This window comes from Leuresthes tenuis, unplaced genomic scaffold (assembly GCF_036924035.1).
Source record: "Leuresthes tenuis unplaced genomic scaffold, fLeuTen1.0.hap1 SCAF_22, whole genome shotgun sequence".
Lineage (NCBI taxonomy): Eukaryota > Metazoa > Chordata > Actinopteri > Atheriniformes > Atherinopsidae > Leuresthes > Leuresthes tenuis.
The window spans coordinates 18,342,796-18,367,780 of record NW_027325376.1 but is presented as its reverse complement, the minus strand read 5'-3'; the positions used below and the strand labels follow the sequence as shown (position 1 = coordinate 18,367,780).

Below are 24,985 nucleotides of genomic sequence, written 5' to 3'. Positions count from 1 at the left end.
TGAAGAAAACAGCGATTCTTTTGATATATTTCAAAAGCAAGCTACATTTCAACTTGCTGGTAACTTACTGTTTAGACTGGACAGCTTAGTTTTCAAATATGGTCACTATGCTTTTCAGCCTGCAGGCCAAGCTGTAAAAGAGACTAACCACTTCATGGTTGAGATGTCAAGGTAGTATTATTCATCTGGTAGTTATCCTCAGTCAAGAAGAAAATCTGAATAACAAGTAGAAAAAACATTAACAATAGGTTGCGATGGATAGCGGTAGCTAGAGTTAGCATGGAGTTAGCATGCTTCATCAGTTTCATAGCTGCCAACTCCAGGCCGCAGTGCATGATGATCCACGTCGACCAAAAAAAGCATACATCATGCTTCTTCTGGTAAACTATGTGACAAGCTGGCAGTGCACTATGTACTGAGTAAAAAGTCTCAGCTGAAGTTTTTGAACAGCACAACAAAATGGCTGACTTGCTAGTGGGTTATATTGTGAACTAGTGACCAATTCAAACACATTCCAAGTGTTAATGTTCACTTTTGTTAGAAATTACTACAGCAGCAGTAGCAGATATATCAGGTGATTGGGTGACCAGCAGAATGAGCAGGGAGCAAGTTGGGAATCCTGTCCGTTAACACTGTAGAAGGGAACAAAGCTCTTGATATTGTGCATGATGGTTCACTTGTATCGTCACAATGTTGTTCTTACAGTTCTTCTCAAAACTGTTTAATTACACATTTACAGTAGTTATATTTCTTTGAATTTCAATTGCAGTGTAAGTAATCAACTGATAGGAATTCTTAATCTTGTTAAACTGATTATTCAGTCCTAACTTTCTGGGATATCAAATAAAAACAGTTCCTTCTCTTTCTATTAACTATAGATCAAATTTGAGTTTGAAGCCGTTAAAGTTTTTATGTAGTCAATCATATTTGATCACACACTAGTGGCTTGGAAGTAACATATATCATATAAATCTTGGATTTAATGAGATCAGTTTCCATTATTGTACTTTGCTTGTCATGCTAATGCAACCAGTATGGGGGTCCTAAGCAAAGCTATGATCAATTAAGTAAACTGTGCGTTTTTAAATAATTTGCACAACAAATTTTATAGACTGGATACAGAAAAAAGAAAACTCTGAAGATGCTGTAATCACAATTACATTTTTTACTTATAAGAGCACAGATAATGACTGAAATAGCATTGATTTAATATAGTTAAAAACAACTTATGGTCAGCTGAATTGAGTTTTGTGCCAGATGAACTGGATCTCAGTCAAAACCATATGAAAAGTTTTTTTAGTCTGAAGACAGATGCTGAGTGCATCTTTTTTAGTTGTCCATGAATGTGACTAATAATGCCTTCCATTTACATTGTAAAATAGGAGAATGTCGTGTAAGGATCTTTTGCTAAACAAAGGCTCTGTTATTGGGCGTGTCATATCCTTTACCTGGAGACCTGTCTCACAAGACAGACCTGTTGACTGTGGGAATGGACTTAGGTTTGTGTACTGGCTGACAAACAGTTGCCAGGACTTAAAGAGCATAGCGCTGAGTTCCTCCCATACCACACATTCCTTTCAACTTAGTGTCACAGAGGACATTTTCTGTCAAACAGGCTGGTTGTATCTGTGCACTTTGAAGACAAAAGTCTAGTCTGTCCAGCTGCATAATGATTTACAAAGTCAGCTGCGAAACAATGTCCGTCTCCTCTTGCAGACAAGTTCTGTTATCTTTGTTGACGTAACTTGAATGTCTGACAATTAGGGTAAGGAAGCACAAAACAGCCCTCATTCATACCAGTCAGTAAAGCCACTGGTGTCACCTTTGACCCACTCACAATAAGCCAGTTTATGGAGCGAGAGACTCGTTCAAGCAAATTTAAGGGCAATGAACAAAGAGAGTATGGAAATACCATTTCACTCCCACACACAAGTTCATGAAACTGTCATGGAACATCAGCCGATTCACATTATAGAACATGATTTATTTCTTCTCGCTCATATGGAGTGTACATAAATTACGTCTCAGGGAATTATGTGGACGTGTCACCAAAGGAATGATTATCAAATTTTATAGACCAGAAAAGTCCATGTTGACCCACTACTACTATTTAGGCATCGCAAATGAAGTGGCTAGGGTTAGGAAAACATCCCAGCTGGCTTTTGAAAAGACACAGCTTTTTATTCTCTTATGGAGTGACAAATCAGGCCTTCTCTCAAAAAGACAAAATATGGTTAAAGTAACATTAAAGTAACCTCCCAATGACATACTTACTGTTTAAAATCGTGTTAAATGTCAAAGTGAAAATTCCCAAATCATACCCATCAGCACCAATGCAAGGATTTTTCTTTCTTGCCATTTTTATGTTTTGCTCTGAGACTAAGTTTGAATTCAGTCTCAATGACAGTATCTTACAAGAGTGTGACACTGATATGTTTTCTTGAAATGCTGGAATTTTCATTAAAATGTGGATAGGTTTGCTGTAGATTTGTAATATCACCTTTGAAACCTAGAACATACATTCTTAAGAGCTTCATGTCTCTCAGACAGGCTGATCAAAGAGAGCCCAGAGAGAAAACTATCCAAGGTATGCGTGACTGGGTGTCCACTGTAAACCTGTTGGACCAACTATCAGTAAGATTTCATCGTCTGCAAACAGCAGACAGGTTGACAGAGGGTTTTGAGGACCTGCTATTTGCATTGAATGCACATTCATGTCTGCAGTGTGCTGATAACTGACTCTCTGTGGATAGACTGTGACCCCGTGGCGTAATCCACATTTTCCTGCAATTACAGCCACTTTCCTGTGATGTAATTAAAACTAGCATGGGTTGTGCTGTGTCCTCATGCGAACAGGCCCACACTCTGTCTTTTCCTCTTGTGCACTCACAAACACACACCAGCCACACACACACATCCAGGAAAACACATTACAAGGAGACTTTGTTCTTTATCGTCAGCAGCTCCAGAAACGTCCCTCGGTGGGGACACATTTGCACATGGTCTCAGAGCGTTACTTCACAATTATGTTTATGTTTATGCATTTGGCAGACGCTTTTATCCAAAGCGACTTACAGGTAGGCAAATAGGGTAAGGGGGTCTTGCCTAAGGACCCCTACCGGAGGTAGTACCTTTCATGCAGGGCATTAGCCAGCGCGTATATGAATCTATCCAAAAACATTTGAATACAGGGAGACCTGTATGTGCTAATGAGTTCCTCTGAATAAAGTCTGCACAGATCATGCATTTGCCACTCATGCTGACCTTTTATGTGAGTGTTGTCAGTAGACAAAGTATGTGCCAGGCTGCAAATAGTCAGAGACCTCGTATAGAAAGAACTCAGTGACCTTCAAAAGTATTTGCAGCTGGTGGTGGTAAAATCTTAACACTTGGTAAAGTGACCGAGTATAGAAAATTGATAAATGGATGGATGGATGCCTTCTTGCCTGCATCGAACCAGAATGATTACATTTAGTTTTTTTTAATGAGATCACTTTCTATTGTTGTACCTTGTCTTTCATACTAATGCTACCCTGAATGGAGAGCTTTCGCAAAGCTGTGACTGTGAAGATGTTTTTTTTTAAATAATTCACACGCAGAATTTTAAAGTTCTTAATCCCATTAGTGTCAAATGACATAGGCTACCCACACCTCACCCCCAGAGTAAGCCCTGTAGTCACTGAAAGAGACAAAATGCACCACACAGGAGACTCATTTTCCTGAGGATATAACTTAATGTCTTCAGAAAAACTTTAAAGACGTTGTAATCACAGTAAAAATGTACTCATAGGGGAACAGATAATGACTAAAATAGCAATGGCATAATTTAGTTAAAAAGAATAACAGTCAAGCTAACATAATGAGCTTTGAAATTACATAAAGGGAGACTGTTCTGTGTGCCAGATCAAAACTGGATCTTAGTCAAAACCATATGAAAAGTTGTTTGAATCTGAAAGTAGTTGCTGAGTGCATCTTTTTAGTTACCCGGGAATGTGATGATGCAACACTTATAATTTGCATTGAAAAACAGAAGGTCAGGCAAGGATCTTTTGCTAAACAAATGCTGCGTTATTGGATGTGTCCTATACTTTACCTGGAAAGCTGTCTCCATAGACAGGCCTGTTGACTGTGTGGATGGAATTAGGCTTGACGACTTGTCCAAGGTGTACCCTACCTCTCGCCCAATGGCAGCTGGGATGGGCCCACATCCATAATTCTGATGAAGCAGGTATGGAAGATGGATGGATGGATGCCTTTATCAGACAGACAAGTGGAAGGAGAAGAGAGACGCAGAAAGACATGCAAAATAGGTCGCTATCTGTGCTCAAAACTGCAACTCTTTCAGCTCTTTGCAGTTGGTGCCACAAGAGCACATGCGTAGATTGTTTTCTGAACCCCCATATATCTATGATTGGTAGAATATACAAGTAACACAATTCTGGAAGATTCTGCAATTCTGCACAAAAGATGAGGGAGACCGTCCAGACCACTATCTGCAAAAGATGCAAAAGCCAGAGTCTGTGATGGTAAGGGTGTGCATCCGTGTCCATTTCACAGATGACTTGTACTATTGATACACATGCGTGCGTTGGAATTTTGGAGGGAAATATGGTCCCATCAAGAGTAACATTTCCACCTCAGAATTATGTGGTTATTTCAACAACGAGGAATAGTAATGTCTTCACAGATGCACAGTGTGTGGGCTCCTACTGAAAATGTATGAAGCACCACGGAGAGCTGACTCGAACAACGATGACCACAAATTTTTGAGCAACACCTTATGGAATCTTGAATTCTGGCAGGATGGCCACTGCAGAATCAGTCAAATCAGTTCCCAAATCATTGGAAGTGTAATTCAAAGCTGTAACTCAAATGTAACAAATGCCTCAGTTCCGACATGTTTTTTGAGAGTGTTTCTGGCATCAATTTCTATATTTGGATTGCTGTATTTCCATCTGATTTCACCATGTTGTTGTCCATCTTTTCTCTGTTTCATACCACTTTGCATTAGTTGCATGTCAGTTGCCTGGATATTAGTGGAATTGCCATTTTCTACTATTTAGGAAGGAAAACTATTGATGCAGTGGACTCATTGGTGGAAGCAAACATTAATTTGCTCAATTTGCTATTCAACGATTTTGCGGAATTTCTGTTTTCACCTCGGACACCTTTGAATGGAATCAGCTTTATTATGTCCAGTTAACAAAGCAAAATGCAAATTAAGATCACAACGGCCTGAAATGAACATGCTTGTGTAAAAAAAGGGAAGACAAAAAAACACAATACCCTTAAACCACTCAGGCAGCAAACTTCATTGTATCAAACTGAATCTTCAGTCAAATAGAGAACGCAACACTTCTATTTACTTTGTTTTGGTTCATGATAAAAAAAGGTTTGCATACTAGTTACCTCTGCAAGTCGCAGCATGACTACAGTAACAAGTGATAATAATGAGAAAGGGGAGACAAGGAGCCTGTCAGCACCAAAATTAGAATACAGGTGTTCATGCATTCAAAGGTTGTTTTTCCAAAGTTAGTTTTTATTCTTATCTTTCTCAGTACCCTAAAGATAGGGATGGTATACAGGCTGAGAGCCAGCAGTAAGACTGCACAACTGTGATTGCAGACAAAAAAAACATTACTCAACCTCACAGCTCACAGTTGAGTGTTTATAAAATGCGTGTAAGCAGTCAGGCATGTACATGTTGTCCAGACAGAGAGCAGACGGTGGTAAATACGTCTGCAGACAAGAAAGAGGAACCTAAGTCATATGGCTTTGGTGCGAGGGTGGGATTTATATCCTCCTCATAGATGCTGATTAGTCCACTTGATTAATGCATCAAGCTGTGAGTGGTCTCCTCATAGACAAGTATTTAAGTTCTCTAAAATAATTAGTGTTGTGAGTAGTATGTCAGCATACCAAAGGGCAAGAATCACTTGAGGTCTGCATCTCATGTGACCTCACTCCCTCTGATTGTGACTGCCGGAATGTGACTGGATACTAATGTTTCATCGAATCGGTCACAATATCAGGATAACACATGATTCACTTTAATTGTCTGAAATAAACCATGAAAGTACAGCAAGATGCAAGTCAGATCCAGTCAGATCCGGTGGTTGCTGCACCGCTCTCTGGTGAGACCAGGACAAAGTGCGCTCCAGCAATTGTGTGTAAAAGTCGTTTCTGAAAAGCAGGCGTATACTTGAAAATCATCAAACATTGCATTTTACTGTGACAAAAATGCAAAATGTAAAATTAAAACATTGTGATAACACTTATCTGAACTTTAAAAAACACTACCAGCAGTTGTAGTTAGTTTGATAGAAGATAAAGAGCTGGTTGTGCTCACTGTTTGTTACTAAGCTATGTTAATACTGACTTAGCCTAGTTATACCAAGTGTTATAAGTGTGTTATTCAAGTGTGTGTTAAGAGGAGTAATTGCTCGGCTACCTGAGTAGCCACAAAGTTTTCTCGCCGAAAGGTCTTATTTAGGTAGACAAGTAAAAATGGTAGATATATGGTCAACATATGGAAACCCATCTGACTTCACACTCCAGTCACTTCAGTTCAGTCCAGTCTTGATCAATTGAGATCAGTTCTATTTTATTTAGATAGTGTCAATTAGGGCTGCATGGTTGTGTGGTAGTTAGTACCATTGCCTCACAGCAAATTCAAATTCAAATTCCAGCTGGGGTCTTTCCGTGTGGAGTTTGCATGTTCTCCCCGTGTATGTGTGGGTTCTCTCCGGGTACTCCGGCTTCCTCCCACCACCCAAAAGTAATGCATGTCATCTTAACTGGTGAGTCTAAAAATGTACCCTAGTAGTGAGTGAGTCCCTGTGATAGACTGGCGACCTGTCCAGGGTGTACCCTGAGATGGATTAAGTGGGCATAGAAAATGGATGGATGGATAGTGCCAATTATCTACAAAGTATCAGATTCTGAAATAGTGTTGTGAGAAGTGTGTCAACTTACCAATTTATAAATATTTACAGTATATAAAAATATATTGTTCTTTTCTTTCAGTTTAGGATTTTTGGTGTTGCATTTCGGCTGTTGAGTCTGGCCATGCACAGCCATGATAAACTGTATTGGACTGCCCTTCCGTGGACCTGCCACCTGATGGAGGCACTGTGTCTGGTGCTGAATGCATTGGGTGGAGGTCAGAGGCAGAGGTGGTCCAATCCCTGGCTGCTGACACTGGCTATAAGAACATGGAATGTCACTCAGAGTGCAGCTGCTGCTCTTCTGTATCGGGAGGAACCGTTGAAGTAGTTCAAGCATCTGAGCAGGGTGCCTTCTGGATACCTCCGGGGGGAGGGGTCCTACCTGGAGGTGGTCTTGGTGCAGATTTGGGATTTTCGAGAGATATTGTATCTCTTTGATGGCTTGGGAATGCATCAGTGTCCCAATGGAAGAGCAGGAGTGGGTGGCTGTGGAGAGGGGAGGTCTGGGAATCTCTGCTGTTGCCAACGTGCCTCTGCCCCAGACAAGCAGTAGAAAATGGAAGCAACAGCAGGTTTCGAGCTTGCTCGGAACCTTGACAGGATGAGGCGGTGCTTATAAGCGCTCGATGCCCAATCAGAGGCCAGTGCTGCAAATAATGCCTCTTTCAGGCCCCCCGATGAACTGCATCACAGAGTATTAGATGAAAAAAGCTCTCTTTAGGCGCTGTGAATTTTGCAAAGTGGAATCCTACACTTAAAATACAGAATCTAAGTGGTGCAATCAGATGCCAAAGAACACCATTTTTTAATCTAGCGAGTTTGGAAAAACAGTGAAAGCAGATGGTACAACTCATCCAGTGGAATGTGCACTGATTAAAACCAACACGGAGTCAGCTGTTTGACAGTATAAAACAAAGCTAACAACGTTGTGTTAAGACACAAAGAAAATATGCAGAAGTGTGTTAACATGGAATTAACTGAAATAACCCACTGAGTGGACAGCAAAAAACTCCCCCAGCACTGTGAACCTGCTTTTAAGGTGGAAAAAAATCCCGCTGCTTCGAAACGTTTGCCTTTCACAATGTTGGAGTGAAATCACTCCGCCCCCACTTTCCTTAACCCCCTTCCTGGGAGGGGATTATGGGGCGTCTTTTAACTGTGCCATCTGCTCCAAATTGACTTTCAATTAACACTGGCAAATGAGAAAGATGTCAAACCAAAGAGCAGGGCAGATTGAGATGCTGCTCTGCAAATGTTAAGCCGTGGCATGTTGCTGTGCCTGCGGTTGAGTCTCAGACAAGATCTTATCGGTCGCAGGAAGGATATAAACACTGGCAGAGCAGAACCATTTTAATTAATGATAGGGATGTTTTATTGAGTATGTATAGGTTGTTGATGAAATCAGACACTATTTCCATGTGCCTATGAGGTGGAGAGGGCAGTATATTGTGTGCTGCTCCGGCAACTGTGTCCCATAGACTTTAACTGTGTCTCAAATACTTAAACATGTGCACAGACTTCATACAACCCCTGTCCAGACTTCTTTTCCACTTTGTATGTACATACACTTAAAGATAACACTGCTAACACAATAATGAGGCTGAGCAGTTTTTCTGTGTGTCTGCGTGTGTGTGTGTGTGTGTGTGGTGCAAACAGCTGGACAGAAAGTGAACAAGTCAAACCTTTGGGATCATGGCAGAGCTAAAGTGTGTCTCACTATAAACCCATAGGTGGTCAGTCTCTTTTTTTTTTTTTTTAAATCACACAGACACACACATAGTATTTGATGTAAACCTAAAGGCTTTGGGTAGAAAGAAAATGTTGCTGGTTCAAGTTACATGATCTCAATGTGTAACTTTTGCTCTTTACGTGTAGTGGCTCTATAAATAGCATAGGGTCTAATGTAACATGAACAAACTACAGTAACAAGCAACTTTCATACTGGTACAGTAAAAAAAGTAGTACTGATAGTGATGACATTTTGTCTTTACAAAATGTCGAGGCAATATGACATAAAGCACTAAAGTCTTTAAACAAACAGGTTTGCAAAAGGGGGCATAAGAAAGAGCAGATCCAAATGTTACTAAAAACCAAACAATACCTTGTAAAAAACACAAATTCAATGATGCTGGACAGGTGCTTATATTTGTGCATGCGCCTGAAAAGATGCATCGTCCTTATGACATGAACAATTATAATGAGAACAGGTGACCAAAAGCTGTCTTCCCTGCTTCCACGAACTCAGCGTTGTGGCATCTGTGTGGAATATTTAAAAGAAAAACGTCTGATTTGCGTATACAAAGTTATGTCTACTTGTAATTATTAAACATTTATTACCTCAGAGAGAGAATACAGTATTTCAGTTGAGATACAATGATGGCAATCTTAAATCAAATTAAGTCTTTTTGAAAAAAAAAATGAATCAAATCAAAATATGCTTATTCTGTTTCTTTTACAGGTTTGTGGATTATGTGGATTAGGTATCCACTCTAATGATTAGCATGATACAAAAAATACCATATGAGACAAATTCATTTTCATTGTGTAGAACAATTGTATGTGAACAGCAAACAAACTTTGTGTTTTGTTTTGTTTTGTTTTTTTTCTCAAATTTTCAATAAAATGAATAAATCAATAACTATTCAATAATCTTATTTTAAAAAACGTGTGTTTGTTTTGCTCGGTGTCATTTTTTATTTCTGTTGTGTGAGGACAGATTATAAGAGTACTAGTTGGACTTCTGATGCAATACTGCAGCGGAGGAATTAAACCTATACCGGGCAGGACAGCAGAAGTTTGCCTTGTTGCCTAGATACGAACGCGGAGGGTGCCGCATTCAGTAGTACGTCTCTTAATGAAACTGGATTTTTGCCGCGGACATTGTGGCTCGGTATATTTTATCTCAGCGAGGAATGAACTTCCTCAAGCTTGAGCCCGAATGTCGCCAGTTTCGTTGTCACTGCTGAAGAAGGACTAACTGTGAAAACAGCGCCATTTCTGTCGGCGTCCATGATACGCTATGCTACCGCAGCGGATTCCAGAGCTCGAGCTCGGAACGGCAGCGGGAGAGAAATAGCCGCTCCCCTTTCGCTCCTTCTCTCTACTTCAGCTCACGGCAGGTAAGTAAAGCAGCGAACCGGCTTGGAGATTTCTTTTCACTTTGTTTTGCCTTAGTCTAATGTTTGACGTGTAATGTTTAGTTGGATTACTACTTTGCTGTATGACGATATGGCGCACAATTGTGAAGGAAAAGCGTCTTGACAGTCCTCTAGTAGCCTACCGGGCAGCCGCTCCTCCTCCTTGGTCACAACAACAAGCGTAGCTACGTGAAAGCTAACATTAGCTATCGTTAGTTTCAATTTGTATTTGACTCTTCTGCTGTATTGTATTGACTTTTTGACACTTCTGTGTGCTATGTTCCCGATTTCAAGTTTAGCCTTGGCCAAACGTTTACGTTTTGCTGTTTGTCTGCCGTGTGTTTTAATGTAGAACCGTCAGAGCTCTAATGTCACCGAATAGAACCTCATATCAACCTGCCCGTCATAAAACAATTTAGCGTTAGTCTTGGCAACAACCGGGGAACACCGCAAATAAACCCATTAACCAAATGTATCATAATGTGAATGCTGCATGCAAGGTAATAGTAAAACGAAGCACGAAGGTCTGTGACAGAAAATGTACAGATCTGGGAAGCTAACTTGGCTAACGTAGCTCATCAGCTAAAGGTCGGTGGTCCAGCTAACCTTGTCGTTTGACTGCAAAGTGACGCAAATACTACCAGTCGGTCCAACGTAGGGTTACACTTTAGTTGACTACGAATTCAATAGTGTATTTGTATACAAATGACAGTGACGTTGATATTGAAGCTAAGATATTATTGTAGACTTATGTAGTTCAGTTGCCGCACTCGATGGCTCAGTACGGTGAAGTTACTGGCAACAAACCATCACTATCTGCAAACAGTTATAATGCATCCGTTGTAGAACAGACTGCTCGTACGTTGACGTTACACCTGTGTCACAAATTCGCTCTCCAGTGTTAGAAATATTTCTTTAAGTATTGGATTACGGGACGAACTTATGTTGACAGTGCAGCCATAAAATAGCTACCGGAGCTAATGTGGATACGAGATAACAGCTGGCTTGTAGACACTGGTCAGCCATATTTAGCAACTATCGCATCGAGCTTGCCAACCTATCAGTAGTTGCCCATCTTTATGCAAGCGGCACAATATTATTCAACGTAAGGGTGTGGATTGCTGAAATGTTGCGGTACTTCACTGCAAAGCTTCTTATCTTGCCCTTTTGGCGTTTCCAACGGGTAACTCTTAAAATGCCGCTGCTGAGTGACGGCCGGGGCAGCCAATCAAATCGGCGCAGCCTCCATTTGCTCTTCACGTCGGTGTCCGAGTCCACTGTTACCATGAGAAACACATGGGTTCCTCTGCCCGCTGCCCCACACTTATACTCAACTGTCAGAACATGTGCGTTTGGCTCGAGACGCTCACCCAAGACACATTTTGTTTGTTTACTTCTCAATAAAACATGCAGATATTTTTTATTTATTTATTTTTTCTTGTTTTGTACCAGCAATGGAATAGATAAAAGCAAAAGTTGAGGAGTATTACAACGCCTCAATATTCAGGTGATTGAAAAAATACTTAGTTCTTGTGTGCACATGCAGACTTGATTAACTGTTGCAACCTTTTGTGTCATAATCTTTCTTGGCCCTGTAAAATTGAAGATATAATTTCCTTTCCCAAAGGAAGGAACTGGCCCTTTAATGTAATGTAATGTAATGTAATGTAGATTTAAAACCGCTTTGTTTCTTGCGGTTTGTCTCTGCTTCTATTCATCACTGAAAGAATTAAAAAAAACCTGATGTGTGCTTCTTTGCTCTGTTTCAGGTTGTGCCGGTGAAGTAAGACAGTCCCAAAATGGATCCCTCTGACTGAGATGTAAACACGTCTTGTGTTATTCTCTGCAGCTGAGATCTGTCAGCAGCGTAAGCCATGCCTCACGAGTAAAATCACCTTTTTTGCTCAAAGCAATAAAAGAAGAAAAAAAAACAAAAAAAAAACATCCTACATGCCTCCCAATGTAGAGCCCCTTCGTTGCGTCCTGCTGGAGTGACAACCCCCTCTTCCAGATAGGTTCTGCCTCGTCCTGTCGCCCTTCCTTTCTTCACTTACCACCCTACAGTAACTACCCATCACAATGCTGCTCTGCCTGAAAATGGCCAACACCTGAGGTCCCATGCGTCCAGTGAGCACCGATTCAGACGGTCCTGCTCCTCCTGAGAACCTCTCTTGCCCCTATCCCCTTGTGGGCCCCCTGTCTGCCTCAGAGATGTCCCTCCTCCAGTCGTTGGGTCCAGTACAAAGCTGGCTTGGCCAGGAGCTTGAGAAGTGCGGGATTGATGCCATGATTTACACCCGCTATGTTCTCAGCCTTCTCCTGCATGACAGTTATGATTATGACCTGCAGGACCAGGTGGGCTGCCATAACCTTTAAAAAATTCATCCTAGTTTAGCTTTAAAAATCATTGTCATTCTTTGCGTTTTGAATTGTGAAGTGAATGTTTTAAATGGGGCATGTTTGTGTATGAATCTAATGGTCCTGAAGTCAGTTTGCCCAGTTTGGTTTTTGAAATGGAGTCTGCCGTGTATGTGTAGATTATGGTACAGGATCTTCAAATTAAATTATTTAAATGTAATCTGTGCAGATAAACTCCCGTTTATCTTGTGTATCTGACTTTTGTCTGAAAGGAAAATGATATCTTCCTGGGATGGGAGAAGGGAACCGGGAAGAAATGGGGCAAGAGCAAGAAGAAAGGAGGGACCGACCTGAGTCTGGAGGAAATGAAGAAGCAAGCCGCTGTGCAATGCCTCCGCTCTGCATCCGATGAGGTAAGTATTGCTCTGCTGGACTGTTGAAATCCTGTGGTTCTCAAGAGCTTAGTGAGAACCACAGGAGTGGTGTTTGTCAAGTTGTGTTTTGTCTTTTTTTTTTTTGGTCTATGAAATAATCAGCACTGGAAACTTTTCTTCGGAAGCATGTAAACCAGCTCTTATTCAAGCATTGACTTGCTTTTATGAAACATCTGAATGAAAAACATCCCGAATATATTTGGCATGGCGATGATATAATTATGTTAGGAATTTGTGGCCGTAGTATTTCTTGTTGCCTGGTGAGGTGCAGTCATGTAGATCCTAATTGCGTGAATCACAGTGGATGGACAGTGAATAAATGTGGGCCATCGTGTGAAGCCAAAGCATTAAATCAGGGAAGATCTGTATTGAAAATGCATCGTCATCGTTTGGCTGGGTCGCAACGCCTTTAGTCGTCATCAGAAGGGTTATATCAGGGTCAGCACCAAAGTTCTTCTTAAACGTTAAAGGACATTGTCCTGAATTTAAATAAATGACTCTCAGAAGAAATGTAAGGATTTATTGTAACTCAGAAGTAAAAATGATTTTCTCTGTCTGTGTTTCTGTTTGAGGAAGCAACAGAGAAGTTTGTTGACCTTTTTTTTTTTTAAATCTGTGGCCAGTAGTAAAGGGGTGTGCTTCAGTTGACACACTGGGAAAAAACTGGAGGAGGGCGGGGAAGGCAAGGAAAGAGGAGGAGTGTTGGACACCTCTCTGGGTACAGGACTCTGCACAGTATTTTTTTTTAACCAACACATGCTGCACGGGAATGCAGCATTGAGCAGCAGAGCCGGTCGCCTGTCAGCTGACCAGCATTAGCACAATGATGCAAGAGGAAACACGGGCCAGAGAAAACTTTGTTTTTCATGAAGTGGAATGGTAATGATTCTTACTTTCTGGTAGCAGGCATTATCAGGAAATGAGTGTCCTTTAGTCTCGCAGAAACTCGTAAGGTGGAAGAGATATGTTGTGATCTGAGAGTATTTACTGACTGTAACACAGAGTGAGCGACTGTTTTAATGGGGTTGTTGTGTTTACCACAAAGTGTCACTTGTTGTGTTGCTCAATTTAGGAAGGCAGTAAAATATCAAGATGTGTAGTAAATGTGTGCTGTTGAAAACAGTGTGAGGAAATAACTGTTCTGCTGCTTAGCCATTTATTTATTTATTTATTTATTTAAAGCATTTGTGCACCACTGCTAAATATAGCACAGTCATGGCTGAGCATGCCTCAACTCTCACAAGTCAGCTGGCTTGAGTTGTCAACCGCGTGCCTTTCATTTATTCTTTTGGGTCATGTTGTTGGGAACATTCTTACCTAAGGCTACTGGAGCTTTCAACATCTGTCGTGGCTGCTCGTTGCGTTGAAAAAACAAGTTATCCTTTTTGTGTTGATGTAAGAGCCGACATAACTGGCAGCGTGTCCTGCTTAAGAAAAACCTGGACACAGCTTTGTTAGATCAACTGTTGACCAAGTGTTACGCATTTTATTGCTTGGAATACAACTTTGAATATTGAAATGTGCTAAACTTCACAAAACACATTTGTTACCATGTAAATGGACTTGTACTTGTATAGCGCTTTTCTAGTCTAACTGACCACTCAAAGCGCTTCACCACATGCCGCATTCACCCCACTCACACACATTCATACAGCACGTCTTAACTACTTAACTACGTGCTTTTTCTAATCATTCATACACATTCATACCCCAGTGATACACTGGGAGGCAACGTGGGGTTCAGTGTCTTGCCCAAGGACTCTTCGACATGTAGCCCGGGAAAGCCAGAGTCGAACCACCGACCTTCCGATTGGTGGGCGACTGCTCTTCCTCCTGAGCATAATGCACATACATTACATAATGTATGTGCATTATGTAATCAAAGTCATATTGACAGTTGGTAGTATTGTGCTTTCCACTACTAGAATTTGTGAATAGTGAAAATAATCTAAAATCTTTCTCCTGTCTTTGTCACCTGTACAGAACTCAGGAATCGAAAGCCTGGTTGAAGAGCTTTGCTCTAAACTAAAGGATATCCAAAACAAGCAGAAAGGTTTGATACCTCATAGACATATATTTGGAAAATGAAACGGGTTTAACAGTAACTGTTTTAATGGAAGATTTTGTTGTTCGATTTCTTTTTTTAGAGGAAAAACGCATTAAAAAGAAATCTGATGGCTCTCAGTCTCCAGAGCGAGCCGAGTCCCCTTCTTCCAAGGACCAGGTGGAAATGTAAGTTACCGTATGTGTACAAATTGTGACTGCACCCCCTGTTGATTAGTTTATTATTCAATGTAAATACCTTTCTTCTTTCTGCTGCAGGTATTACGAAGCCTTTCCTCCCTTGTCAGAGAAACCTGTTTGTCTCCAAGAGATCATGACGGTGTGGAACAAGGCTAAAGCCTGCGCATATTCAAGTTCATCATCCTCTGCAGCCCCACAAACCAGCACAGACACCTCTTCCCCCAAAGATTGCAACAGTGAAGGTGAAGCTACGAAGGAGCGAACTACAGAGGCATGCAGTACCATCACTGCAATAACCAATGAGAGAGGCCAGCAACGACGAAGCAAGAAGGAGAAAGAAAACCGATACCATGGCGGTGCAGCAGCAGAGGAGAAATCTACTGTCCATTCAAAGAGACAGATTAGACACAGATCTGAGGGCAAACACCGACCCAGGTCTTGGTCTTCTGGCTCTAGTGAGGCAGGCTCAAGCTCAAGTGGGAACCAGGGTGACTCAAAGTCATCCAGAAGCAAGACAGTTAGAATAAGGCACAAATCCAGGGAGGCCGCAAAGAATAAGAGAACACGCAACACCGGGCAGGTGAAGTTGCAGATGAAGGTTATTGAAAAAGAGGAGCGAAGAAACACAGGAGGGAGCAGCAGCAGCGCAACTGGTGGCACTGCCAAACAACCACAGCTTTACAAAAAGGGGAAGAGACTGCTGAAGGAGATTCGTAAAGATCCAGGCTGGATGGAAGCAAAGGAGTCCGGAGTTGAGGCCAGACACAAAAAGGAATACATGGAGGAGCCACTTTGGTACACTGAGCCCATTGCAGAGTATTTTATACCTTTCAGCAGCCGACAAAGCAAGCTGGAGACAAAATATCGAAGCAAGGTTGACTCTCTGGGTGGCTTTGACTTGTCGACTGACATGGAGAGGCTACCAGAGAAAATCCAGGGAATCTGCATTGCCAATGAGAACTACCAGAGAGCATACTTGGCAGCAGGCTCATTTGTGGACGGGCACTTTGTGGAAGGGCCTGGCGAAGCCGAAGATGAAACCGCTGAACTCACCGGGACTTCAAGCTGCCCTCAGCCAGAGGATAGTAGAGATTTAGATGACGAGCATCTGTCTGAATTCACTCACTTCTATGAAGTTGACATTTATCAATCCATATTGGATACTAGTGCCTCAGACTCGATCCAAGAGAGTCGGATCTTAAGCATGATTCGGCAAAAAAGCAAAGAGCAAAGAGACGTTGAGGCAGAATGTTGTTTAGTGTTAGATGGCCTTGAGCAGCAAGGGAAAAGTGCAATACTGGCAGACTCACAGGAAGCTTCGGGATCTGTTGGATTCTTGATGGAGGATCTTGAAAACATGGTTCAAGTGTGGGGGTGTTATTCACCATCCACTTCAGAGGACATAGATGGAGAAAGCTTCATAGGAGATTCTCCCATTCGGCTGTCCCCTCTTCTTGATAGTGTGTCATTTACCCTGAACAAACTGTCAAGAAATCCAGAGGAGCCGCCTGTTCCTGAAGCTACCAGTGAACCATCTGGTTTGAACTCCTCCTGCTTCTCTCTCTTTGAGCTGCAGTATGAGAGCCCCACTTTTCCCTTTCCCCACGACTCACTCACCGTTGGTCACGAAAACAACACAGATTCTAGTAGCTGTCTCGACCCACATCCTAATAAACAGTCTCGTTTGCTAATATGGACCAAAAATAGTGCCTTTGATGAAACTGAACACTGTTCTAACCTATCAACGCGAACTTGCAGTCCGTGGTCACATTCAGAGGAGACTCGCTCAGACAATGAGCAAGGAAATGCTCCAGCAGAGGACGCTGCTCAAATTGGCAATGAAGAGACAGAGTGTGTTATCCCTCTTTCTGGTACATATCTAGAAGATGAAATCTTAGATTTTTTGCAAGATGACTCTGGTAAAAAGTGCGAGGAGGTCAGCGTTAGCACAGCATCCAATCAGACCTTCGCCAAAAAGTCTAAATTAGAATCCGTTTGTGGAATAGCATTGGAAAAGGATGAAAGTAAACAGTACAGCACTGGCATGTTTTTGAACAACACAAACCAACAGAGTGATGATTACAGCTCAGGGATAATAAAAGACATTTGGACTGCGATTGGCGATGGCAAATCTGCAGTGTCGAGGCACGGAGCAGAAAAACTAAGCAAGGGGCTCTTCTCAGATGAGCCAGGCGCTTACTGCTGCAGCTGTCTGGAGGTCCAGGCAAAAGGAGTTCCAGTCCCGGGACCTCAGAAAAAAGCAGTGCAGCGCTCAGAGTATCACCTCTGGGAAGGCAAGAAAGAAGAGCAGGACCTGGTCAAAGACAAACTCTCTAAGGTAGATGGTGCTGGGGATTATATGACTCCGTCCAAGCCCTGGGACTTGAACTCTGACAAGGAGAGTACATCATTCATCCTTGGAGGGGTATATGGAGAGTTGAAAACACTAAGTGGTGATAAAAACTGGGCTGTTGTGCCACCAGGTGACAGCCATGATAGCCTGCTGCAGTGTGCAGCTGCAGCTGCATCTGCATCTGCATCTGCCTCTAGCTCAGACATGCTTACCATCACTGGCACAGATGTGTTCATGAACACGGGCAGCTGCTTTGCTCCCGGGCACAGGCCCCTGTGGAGGCCTCTTGTGTCCTTTGGGCAGAGTGACCAGGCCATCAGAGGAAGTGGAGATGGATTGAATAAGGGATTTTCTTTGATCTTCCATGAAGATTTGCTTGGATCTTACGGAGGCTTGCATAGTGAGGAGCAAGGTTTAGAATACCCGTTTTCATCCTTTAACCTGAACAGTCCCTTCTCTCAAGTCCTCCATGTTGAGTGTTCTTTTGAGCCTGAGGATATGGCTTCTTTCAGTCCAGGGTTCAAGCCCAAATCTATTCTTTGCTCGGATTCTGAGAATGAAGCCTTCCAGTCTCGAATATACGGCATCAACCGGACACAGTATAGGGCCATTCGCATTTCCCCCAGGACTCATTTCCGACCAATATCTGCCTCAGAGCTGTCTCCTGGAGGAGTGAGTGATTCAGAGACTGAGACTGACAAAGAGGAGATGAGTTTTCCCGTCCTGGCTCCGGTGGACGTCTTTGACGATCCTCAGGCAGACCTTAAACCTCTGGAAGAGGATGCAGAATGTGAGGGCCCTTATTATGGGAAGTCAGAACTGGAATCTGGTAAATTTTTACCCAGATTAAAGAAGTCTGGCATGGAGAAGAGTGCCCAGACCTCTCTGGATTCACAGGAGGGTTCTAGTGCCCTCCTGCCAATCGCTGAGCAAGAGATTTGCTTAGACTGCAAAACGGCAGCATCCGCATCAAATGCAGGTGAACAGATGGACGTATCAGTAAGCGAGATTCAAAAAGAGGAATCTTCAGGAGAAAAACAGTCCTGTTTATGTTCACCAGCAGGTCAGATCCCCAAGTATGGGATCGCTTACGACTTTGTTGGCGATGAGCCAGAGGTAAGGGTCTAAACTTTAATGATTGTTAGTATGTTTCATTTAGTGAGTTTGACCAAAACATTGATCTTTAGCTGTAAATGGGTCCCAACCATGATATCCCAGGTGACTGTTTCCTGTAACGCACTAACCACTTCTCATTTATTTGATCTAGTTTCCTCTATTAAATACGAGTGGACAGGGAGGAACTGGCAACCAGCAAGATGATCGCTGGTGGCAAAACACAATTTGTTCCCCTCTTTTCCCTGGATCTCAGTGTACAGGTAACCTCATGTTTCAGTGGTAACAGTTATTTACCCTGTAATTCACACAATTGTTTTTCTGCACAACATCAAAAAGGCCTGTTTTGAAAAGGTCTTTAAGTGTGTGAGATGCTTTTTATCCCCTTCGGCTCGAGGTTACCACGTAACCTACACCTTAGTTAACTCTACGTACTAGAACCAAACCTGTTGGTCCCTTTAGAGAATGTGAAGTTGGTGTATCACTTTGTTCTACTTCTAATCTTCTAAACCAAAGGTTGGCTGCAAGGTAAAAAAAAAAAAGTTTAAAAAAACCCCGTCCCAGCATTTTACGTGGCGTCATGTATCATGATGTGAAAAACTCAACAGACCGTCTTGTGATTGATCATTTTTATGTTCAGCCCTTTACTCCATACATATCTACAATATGGCGATATTAGTAGATATTACATATCTACTGTATGGTGAATTGTCACGATAGCATATCTTTGTATTGATTGGTTTAAGACATGACAGCGGCTTCTACGGGCTTTTTTGAGTTGGTGTGCGACAGACGAAATGCAGCACGATTACATCGCAGCCCTTTTTACAATGAACCAAACAAACTAACACAAAAAAATCTTTAATCAGCATTCAGTCCCCTGTCAAATGACTGCAGTTGCGGTTGTTTATTGACTCTGGCTCTGACCCGAGTCAAATGGGAACCGCAAGAACTCGCAGATGATGAGAGACGACTGATGGATTTTTGCCTGACTGCGGCAGCTCATTCTGCCTGGCAGCTAGTGTTAATTTACTGAACTGGTCCTGAATGCATCGTTGTAAAAAAAATAAATGCTACAACTTGCAATGGGGAAAGGATTGAAAATGCATTGTTTTAGCTGGTGTACCCATTTTTCTAAGAAAAAGTTAAAGCATAATACTTTTGGTGGAAGAAGGACACACTTTCAGCCTTCCTGTTGGCCATTCGAACAAGGGAAAACACTCTGGAGGAATGAAGTTCATAGCGGGGCTCCTTACTTTAGGGGAAATCACCTCAAATGGCCAAATGTTTGTCAAGTAGGTGATGGTTCTGGTCTGAGAGCGGGCGAGTTTATCTCCCATTCTTTTAAACTACAGAGATGTTGTGCAGAATGTGGTTTGGTATTGTCTTGTTAGATATAAGTTTATTAAACCACAATTAAAGCTAAATTTGCAAAACAAAACACAGAATCAACAAAAAACATCTTCTGCTGCTGATCTGTGACCATTCTTCATCGTACTACAAGTCATTAATAAATTACAGTTAGCATCTGAATCCTGCAGACCTGCGGCATCTGCTCGATACAAGGTTAAAAACACAAAAAACCGTATTGGTGTGCAACAATCTAACCATTTTGTTCTGTCATCTCTTTCTAGGGAGCAGCAACATTTGAATTCTCCAGTTTGGCAGAGGACGCCTGTTGCCGAGAGGAAAAGTTCCTCCGCTCTTGTGACTGGACCTCTTTTACCAGCAAAGATTCAGGGTCATCTCAGAGCTGGAAAACCTAATGTAGGCTAATTTTCTGAGACACCTCTTGAAAACCCCCTGACGCATAACCCTGTTGGTTTTCATTTACTAACTTTAAAAAACAAAAAACAACAAAAAAAAAACAACAACAAAAAAAAAAACAACAAAAACCTTGTGTAATCAACAATCAGATCGACAGAGTGAAAATAGGAAAACCCAAAAAAAGAAAAAAAAACAAAAAAAAAAAACGTCGTCTTTGAGTGATGCCACGAGCAGACATGCATTTTCTAATTTGTTTCAGTTGATTCTGTGTACACTGGTCCTCATTCAAGTCTCACAGTTAGCTCGTGAGGGACAAGTTTTTGTTCTATCCTCGTCCGTTTTTTGTTCCGAACATTTTGAGTTTGAACTAAGAATTCTGGTGGTTGGTGGTGTCTGAATGGTTGTGCGTGTGTTCGTCCAGCCAGTCTCACTCCTCTTTTCTAGTTGAACCTAATGTGTGAATCGACTGCTATCGCATCCTCTACTTTTCCATTTCGAGTTCAGAAAGCTAAAAAAAAACAAGGATGTTGAGATTCTTTTGAGTTGCGTAAGAATTTGGGAGTTTAATTTATATAGTTTGTTTGGATGACTTTCTGAATGTGAAGTAGAGAATGTGTGCAGCTTTCTTCTAAATATCCTTAAATTCCCCCGTGTTTGAAGTTCTAAGTCTGAGTTTTGAATGGTGATAGTCTTTCAAAAGCTAGCAGTAGACATAGTGTGGTTTGTGAGGCTAAAATAATAATAATTAAAAAAAAAAAAAGTTTAAACATGAAAATAACCGGAAATCGAAAAAAGGAGTTTTGTTGGCAAAAAATACAAATAATCTACTTGAACATGCAATGCTGTACAAGAAACTGGCGGGGGGGAATAAAAAATAAAAAATAAATAAAAAAACAGGAAAAAAGCGTGTGTTTTGGGGTAAAAACCCATCATGAAAGACATGACTACAGCCATTTCTGCAGATAGTTTTATTTTTTTTGTAAATCTTATGGTACAGAAGACTATTGGTGCTATAAATATGTTCAGAAATCTGTTGAAGTTGCAGTTCCATGATATGGCTGCGATAAGCTGATGGCATAGTTTTGTTTATATTCCAGACAGACTCTGTGACACCCCCCCCCCTCAAAAAAAATAGTGAAGATGAGTTTTGCCTGATCACACTTTGTGTTTCATGTGGTTTGGCTCTTCTTTATTTCAGTTTTATTTCAAGGTAACCTCTTTATTGTCAGCCCTTTAGAACGACTGAAGCAGAAACACACGGAGGTATTTAAATCTCTCGTTTCAGCGCATCCTTTCGATTGTTCAAGCTCCAAAATACCGTCGACTGTCCAGAATGCAACTAAACCAACGCAGAGTGAAAGGAGCGCGGCGAGTATCAAACCAAAAAACAAAGCTGTAAAAATTACACTAAGAGACGAATGCTTTCTTTTCCCGTATGAGGTGTGTTTTTAGTTTTTGGTTTCCAATATAGCTTGTTGAAATATTGATTAATGTCTCACTGTTTGTGTGTGGTGGCATAGAACTTGTGAAGGCACTGGTTCAGATTGGGTGTAGTAGAACTTTTATCTCAGAGAAACATGAATGCCTGCGGAGTCCTGCGGTTCATTCACAAGAATCCAAATGCATCAGTGTGGTAAATCTGAAACCTCCCCCTTGTATAAATTGGCTATAAAAACCTTCCTCAGGACCTTCAGTTTGAAACGGACTCCAAGCATACGTGCACTGTGCATTTCTTAAGATTTCTTTGTTCTTTTTTTAAATTTTTTTTTTTTAAAAACAGGTTTTGAGGCTCGTAGGAGTATGACTACGTTGTTGTGCCCCACCAGAAAAGTGAAGCACAGAAAACTAACCCCCCCCCCCCCTCCTCCTTTAACAGCGAATTAAAAATGCTTGTGTTGTAATGCACTGTCGCAGGGGAAGGCGTCTACTTTGGGCACGGCTTTGGAAATGGCTTCTGCTTTAGCCAATGCAAAGATGGTGGAAGGCCCAGGGTTTGTTCAGTCCAATGCCACTTTAATTGAAAAAGGACCCCCCCGAGTTATGGAGTGAACCGTATTCAACTTCAGGGTCTTGTCCCCCCCACCCCCCACCCCCCTTACTTTGACAGTCGTCAGACACTCAGGAACTTTTTAATAGAAGCATACTCTACACTCAGACCTGTGACAGTGCATCGATGCATTAATGTTAAACTTTACTTTGATTGTAGAAGAGAAGTAGTTGACAGCAGTTCCATCCAAGCAAACCGCTGAGATAACTGTCATTGACTTAGAGCTTTTAGTTTTAGGGAAGAAAAGAACTAAGCCATTGTAGATTGCATAAGCAATGTGGAAGGGGCTGAAGAAGCCCTGAGTTCTATGCAATACCTTGGCGCATGTAAACATTCAACAGCACTAGGATAAAAGTCATGCAGTTAACTTTGCATGTGGATTACTTTTGAGCGGGGGACACCTGAGAAAACAAACCGTGGAATGTCTCTGAGAAATAAAGCATGCAAACATCACACTCCATCTTTTTAAGTTGGGTTAAATGACACATTTTGACTTAAAAAGGAGAAAAAAAACAAAAAGATTGAGGTTAAATCTGTGAAAGAATGTTTCGATTGTGTGCATCTGTCAGTGAATGTGAGCAAGAAGCGAACACACTTGAATGGAATGGATTGCATCACATCTTCCTCCACTCATCTCTTCCATTTTTGATCGGCCATGTTTTTAAACTAAACATTAATGACGGGAAAATGCATTCAGTGAGGGTATATGTGTTTGGCATGACGTTGGCGGGGTTGCTGAGTTTTGGTTGCACTGTGGTCTGAAGAACATATCCAGCACTGAAAACTTGAGTTTTCCTCGTCTTCTCATTCCCACCCGGATGACGCTCCTCCACCCTCCCTATATCCATCTGCCCTGAGTAGCTGTGTTCTAATTTCATGTACACCATGAATAAATTATTTTGTTTCATTGTGGATTTTCTTAACATCTAATAAAGGAATAAACCAAACCTCAATACGAGTGTCGGTGTTTCATTGATAAAGTGGTGACAGTTGAGAGAGGAACTTAGCAGCTTGACCTCATGGTGACACTAGAGAGTAATATAAGGTTGCTGCAAGAAGCAGGCTGCCCAAAGCTACTCTTTTATAGCTGTAACTGAATATATATATATATATTCAGTTACAGCTATAAAATAGTATTTTATTTATTTATTTTCTTTAAAGGCCTTTAGCTATTATGACTTGCTAGGTACTAAGAAGATTCAATTTTTTAAAATTTCAAGCTACATTTTGTGTAAATTAACTGAGTTAACATATTGTAAATTGGGAAAACGAAAGCTTTAAGATATTTAAACTTTTTTTATTCGAGTTATTTTTTCCTTCCTTGCCCATCTTGGGCTACAACAAGGCTTCAGACCAAAAATATCTTTAGGTAGGTTGGAAACTCGGCATTATAGAATTAATGCATTTAAAAAAAATAAAACAACATTACTCACATTTACACAGCACATTGAAAATATCAGATTCCTTATCAGTCTTCTGGAGAATGATCATGTAGACGGTCAGGTTGATTATTAATGCCTTCAGGTCCAGACAGGTGAATCCATCGAGGCGAGGCTCACCGTTCTTGACTCGATTACGCGGCACTCTCGATACAAGTTTGTTTAAAATGGCGGCGGAAGCAACTAAACAGGTATGAAATGTTGAAGATTTCGGTCATACGTGTTAATTGTGCTGGTTTTGGTGGTTCGCTAGAAGACGGAGAAGAGTTTCCTCCCCCGTTGTGATGCCGAGAGAGCAAAATAAGGCGTCTCGCGCATTCTAACTTAAATTTGGTCGCACTTGAGGAAGCGCTGGTGAAATTAGTGAGTTGGCGTCGGCAGCAAGTGCACTTCGCGAGTAGGAGTAGTGTGACGTGGTGCTCGTGTTTAGCAGCCCTATTGTCCTGCAATGAATATATGTGACGGCAAAAGACTTCACTTTGGTGCTGTTTGTGTGCATTAAGCTGAGTTGAGAGCCAGGGAGGTGATGGTGATGCAGCAGTAGCCACAGCATCATCATGGACCACTCCGACCGGCGGCTACCTGTCACCCACCTGTAGCCTCAACCGGCGGCATGGCGAACACGGCCCACGGCACCCAGGACCAGAGGAACGACCACTGTGGTAGGTTGCGGTGACCCGCAGTCTCAGTTCTCTGTACTTCTCATATTTAAGTCGCATTACACGTTCACTTTGACAGTAGTACTGTATGTGCTGTCGTAATTGGTGGCATTATAGGTCACCAAGAACCGCTTAAAAAAATGGAATTTGGACGTATCCTCGTATTATTGTATATTTAAATACGTAATAAAACATGGCAATAATAAGTTTGTTTGCTATTAAAGCCAGTCTTGAATTCGGCGTAGATAAAACGTTGATAACTTCAAAACATGCACTTTGAATCTCACCACAAATTGCTAAAGTTGATTCTCAGTTCAGCGCAGTGTCTGTGCGAAGCGGTATTTCTTGATTTAATTTGGCATTAGAGTCCAAGGCTTGGGAGTTGTCTGATGTTTTGAATAACCTGAATGCATGTTGCCTCATCTGAACTGTAGGTTTTTATGGCTATCTATTGCCAACTCGGATAGGACTTGCTCACCACTTTCCA

At 41.6% G+C, this 24,985-nt stretch overlaps 2 protein-coding genes across 3 annotated transcripts in view; both read left to right on the top strand.

Annotated features, from left to right (window-relative positions):
• The first annotated feature begins 9,797 nt into the window (after positions 1-9,797).
• On the top strand, positions 9,798-23,347 carry kiaa0232 (KIAA0232 ortholog). Of its 2 annotated transcripts, none has more exons than XM_072376625.1 (8): positions 9,798-10,066; positions 11,854-12,439; positions 12,715-12,855; positions 14,860-14,929; positions 15,024-15,108; positions 15,199-18,589; positions 18,741-18,849; positions 20,221-23,347. In XM_072376625.1, exons 2-8 carry the CDS (start codon positions 12,203-12,205, stop codon positions 20,235-20,237), a joined length of 4,050 nt encoding a protein of 1,349 aa, XP_072232726.1. In that variant the 5' UTR covers positions 9,798-10,066; positions 11,854-12,202; the 3' UTR covers positions 20,238-23,347. The 2 variants fall into 2 exon arrangements, with proteins under 2 accessions (XP_072232726.1, XP_072232727.1); XM_072376626.1 differs by lacking the exon at positions 9,798-10,066 and adding an exon at positions 10,251-10,584.
• Positions 23,348-23,995: 648 nt separating this feature from the next.
• Positions 23,996-24,985, top strand: part of tbc1d14 (TBC1 domain family, member 14) — a 33,743-nt gene continuing 32,753 nt past the window's right edge. The window contains exons 1-2 of the mRNA XM_072376296.1: positions 23,996-24,030; positions 24,343-24,501. Of these exons, the coding sequence (XP_072232397.1) occupies positions 24,453-24,501 (49 nt within the window). The 5' untranslated portion in view covers positions 23,996-24,030; positions 24,343-24,452. The remainder of the gene's footprint in view (positions 24,031-24,342; positions 24,502-24,985) is intronic.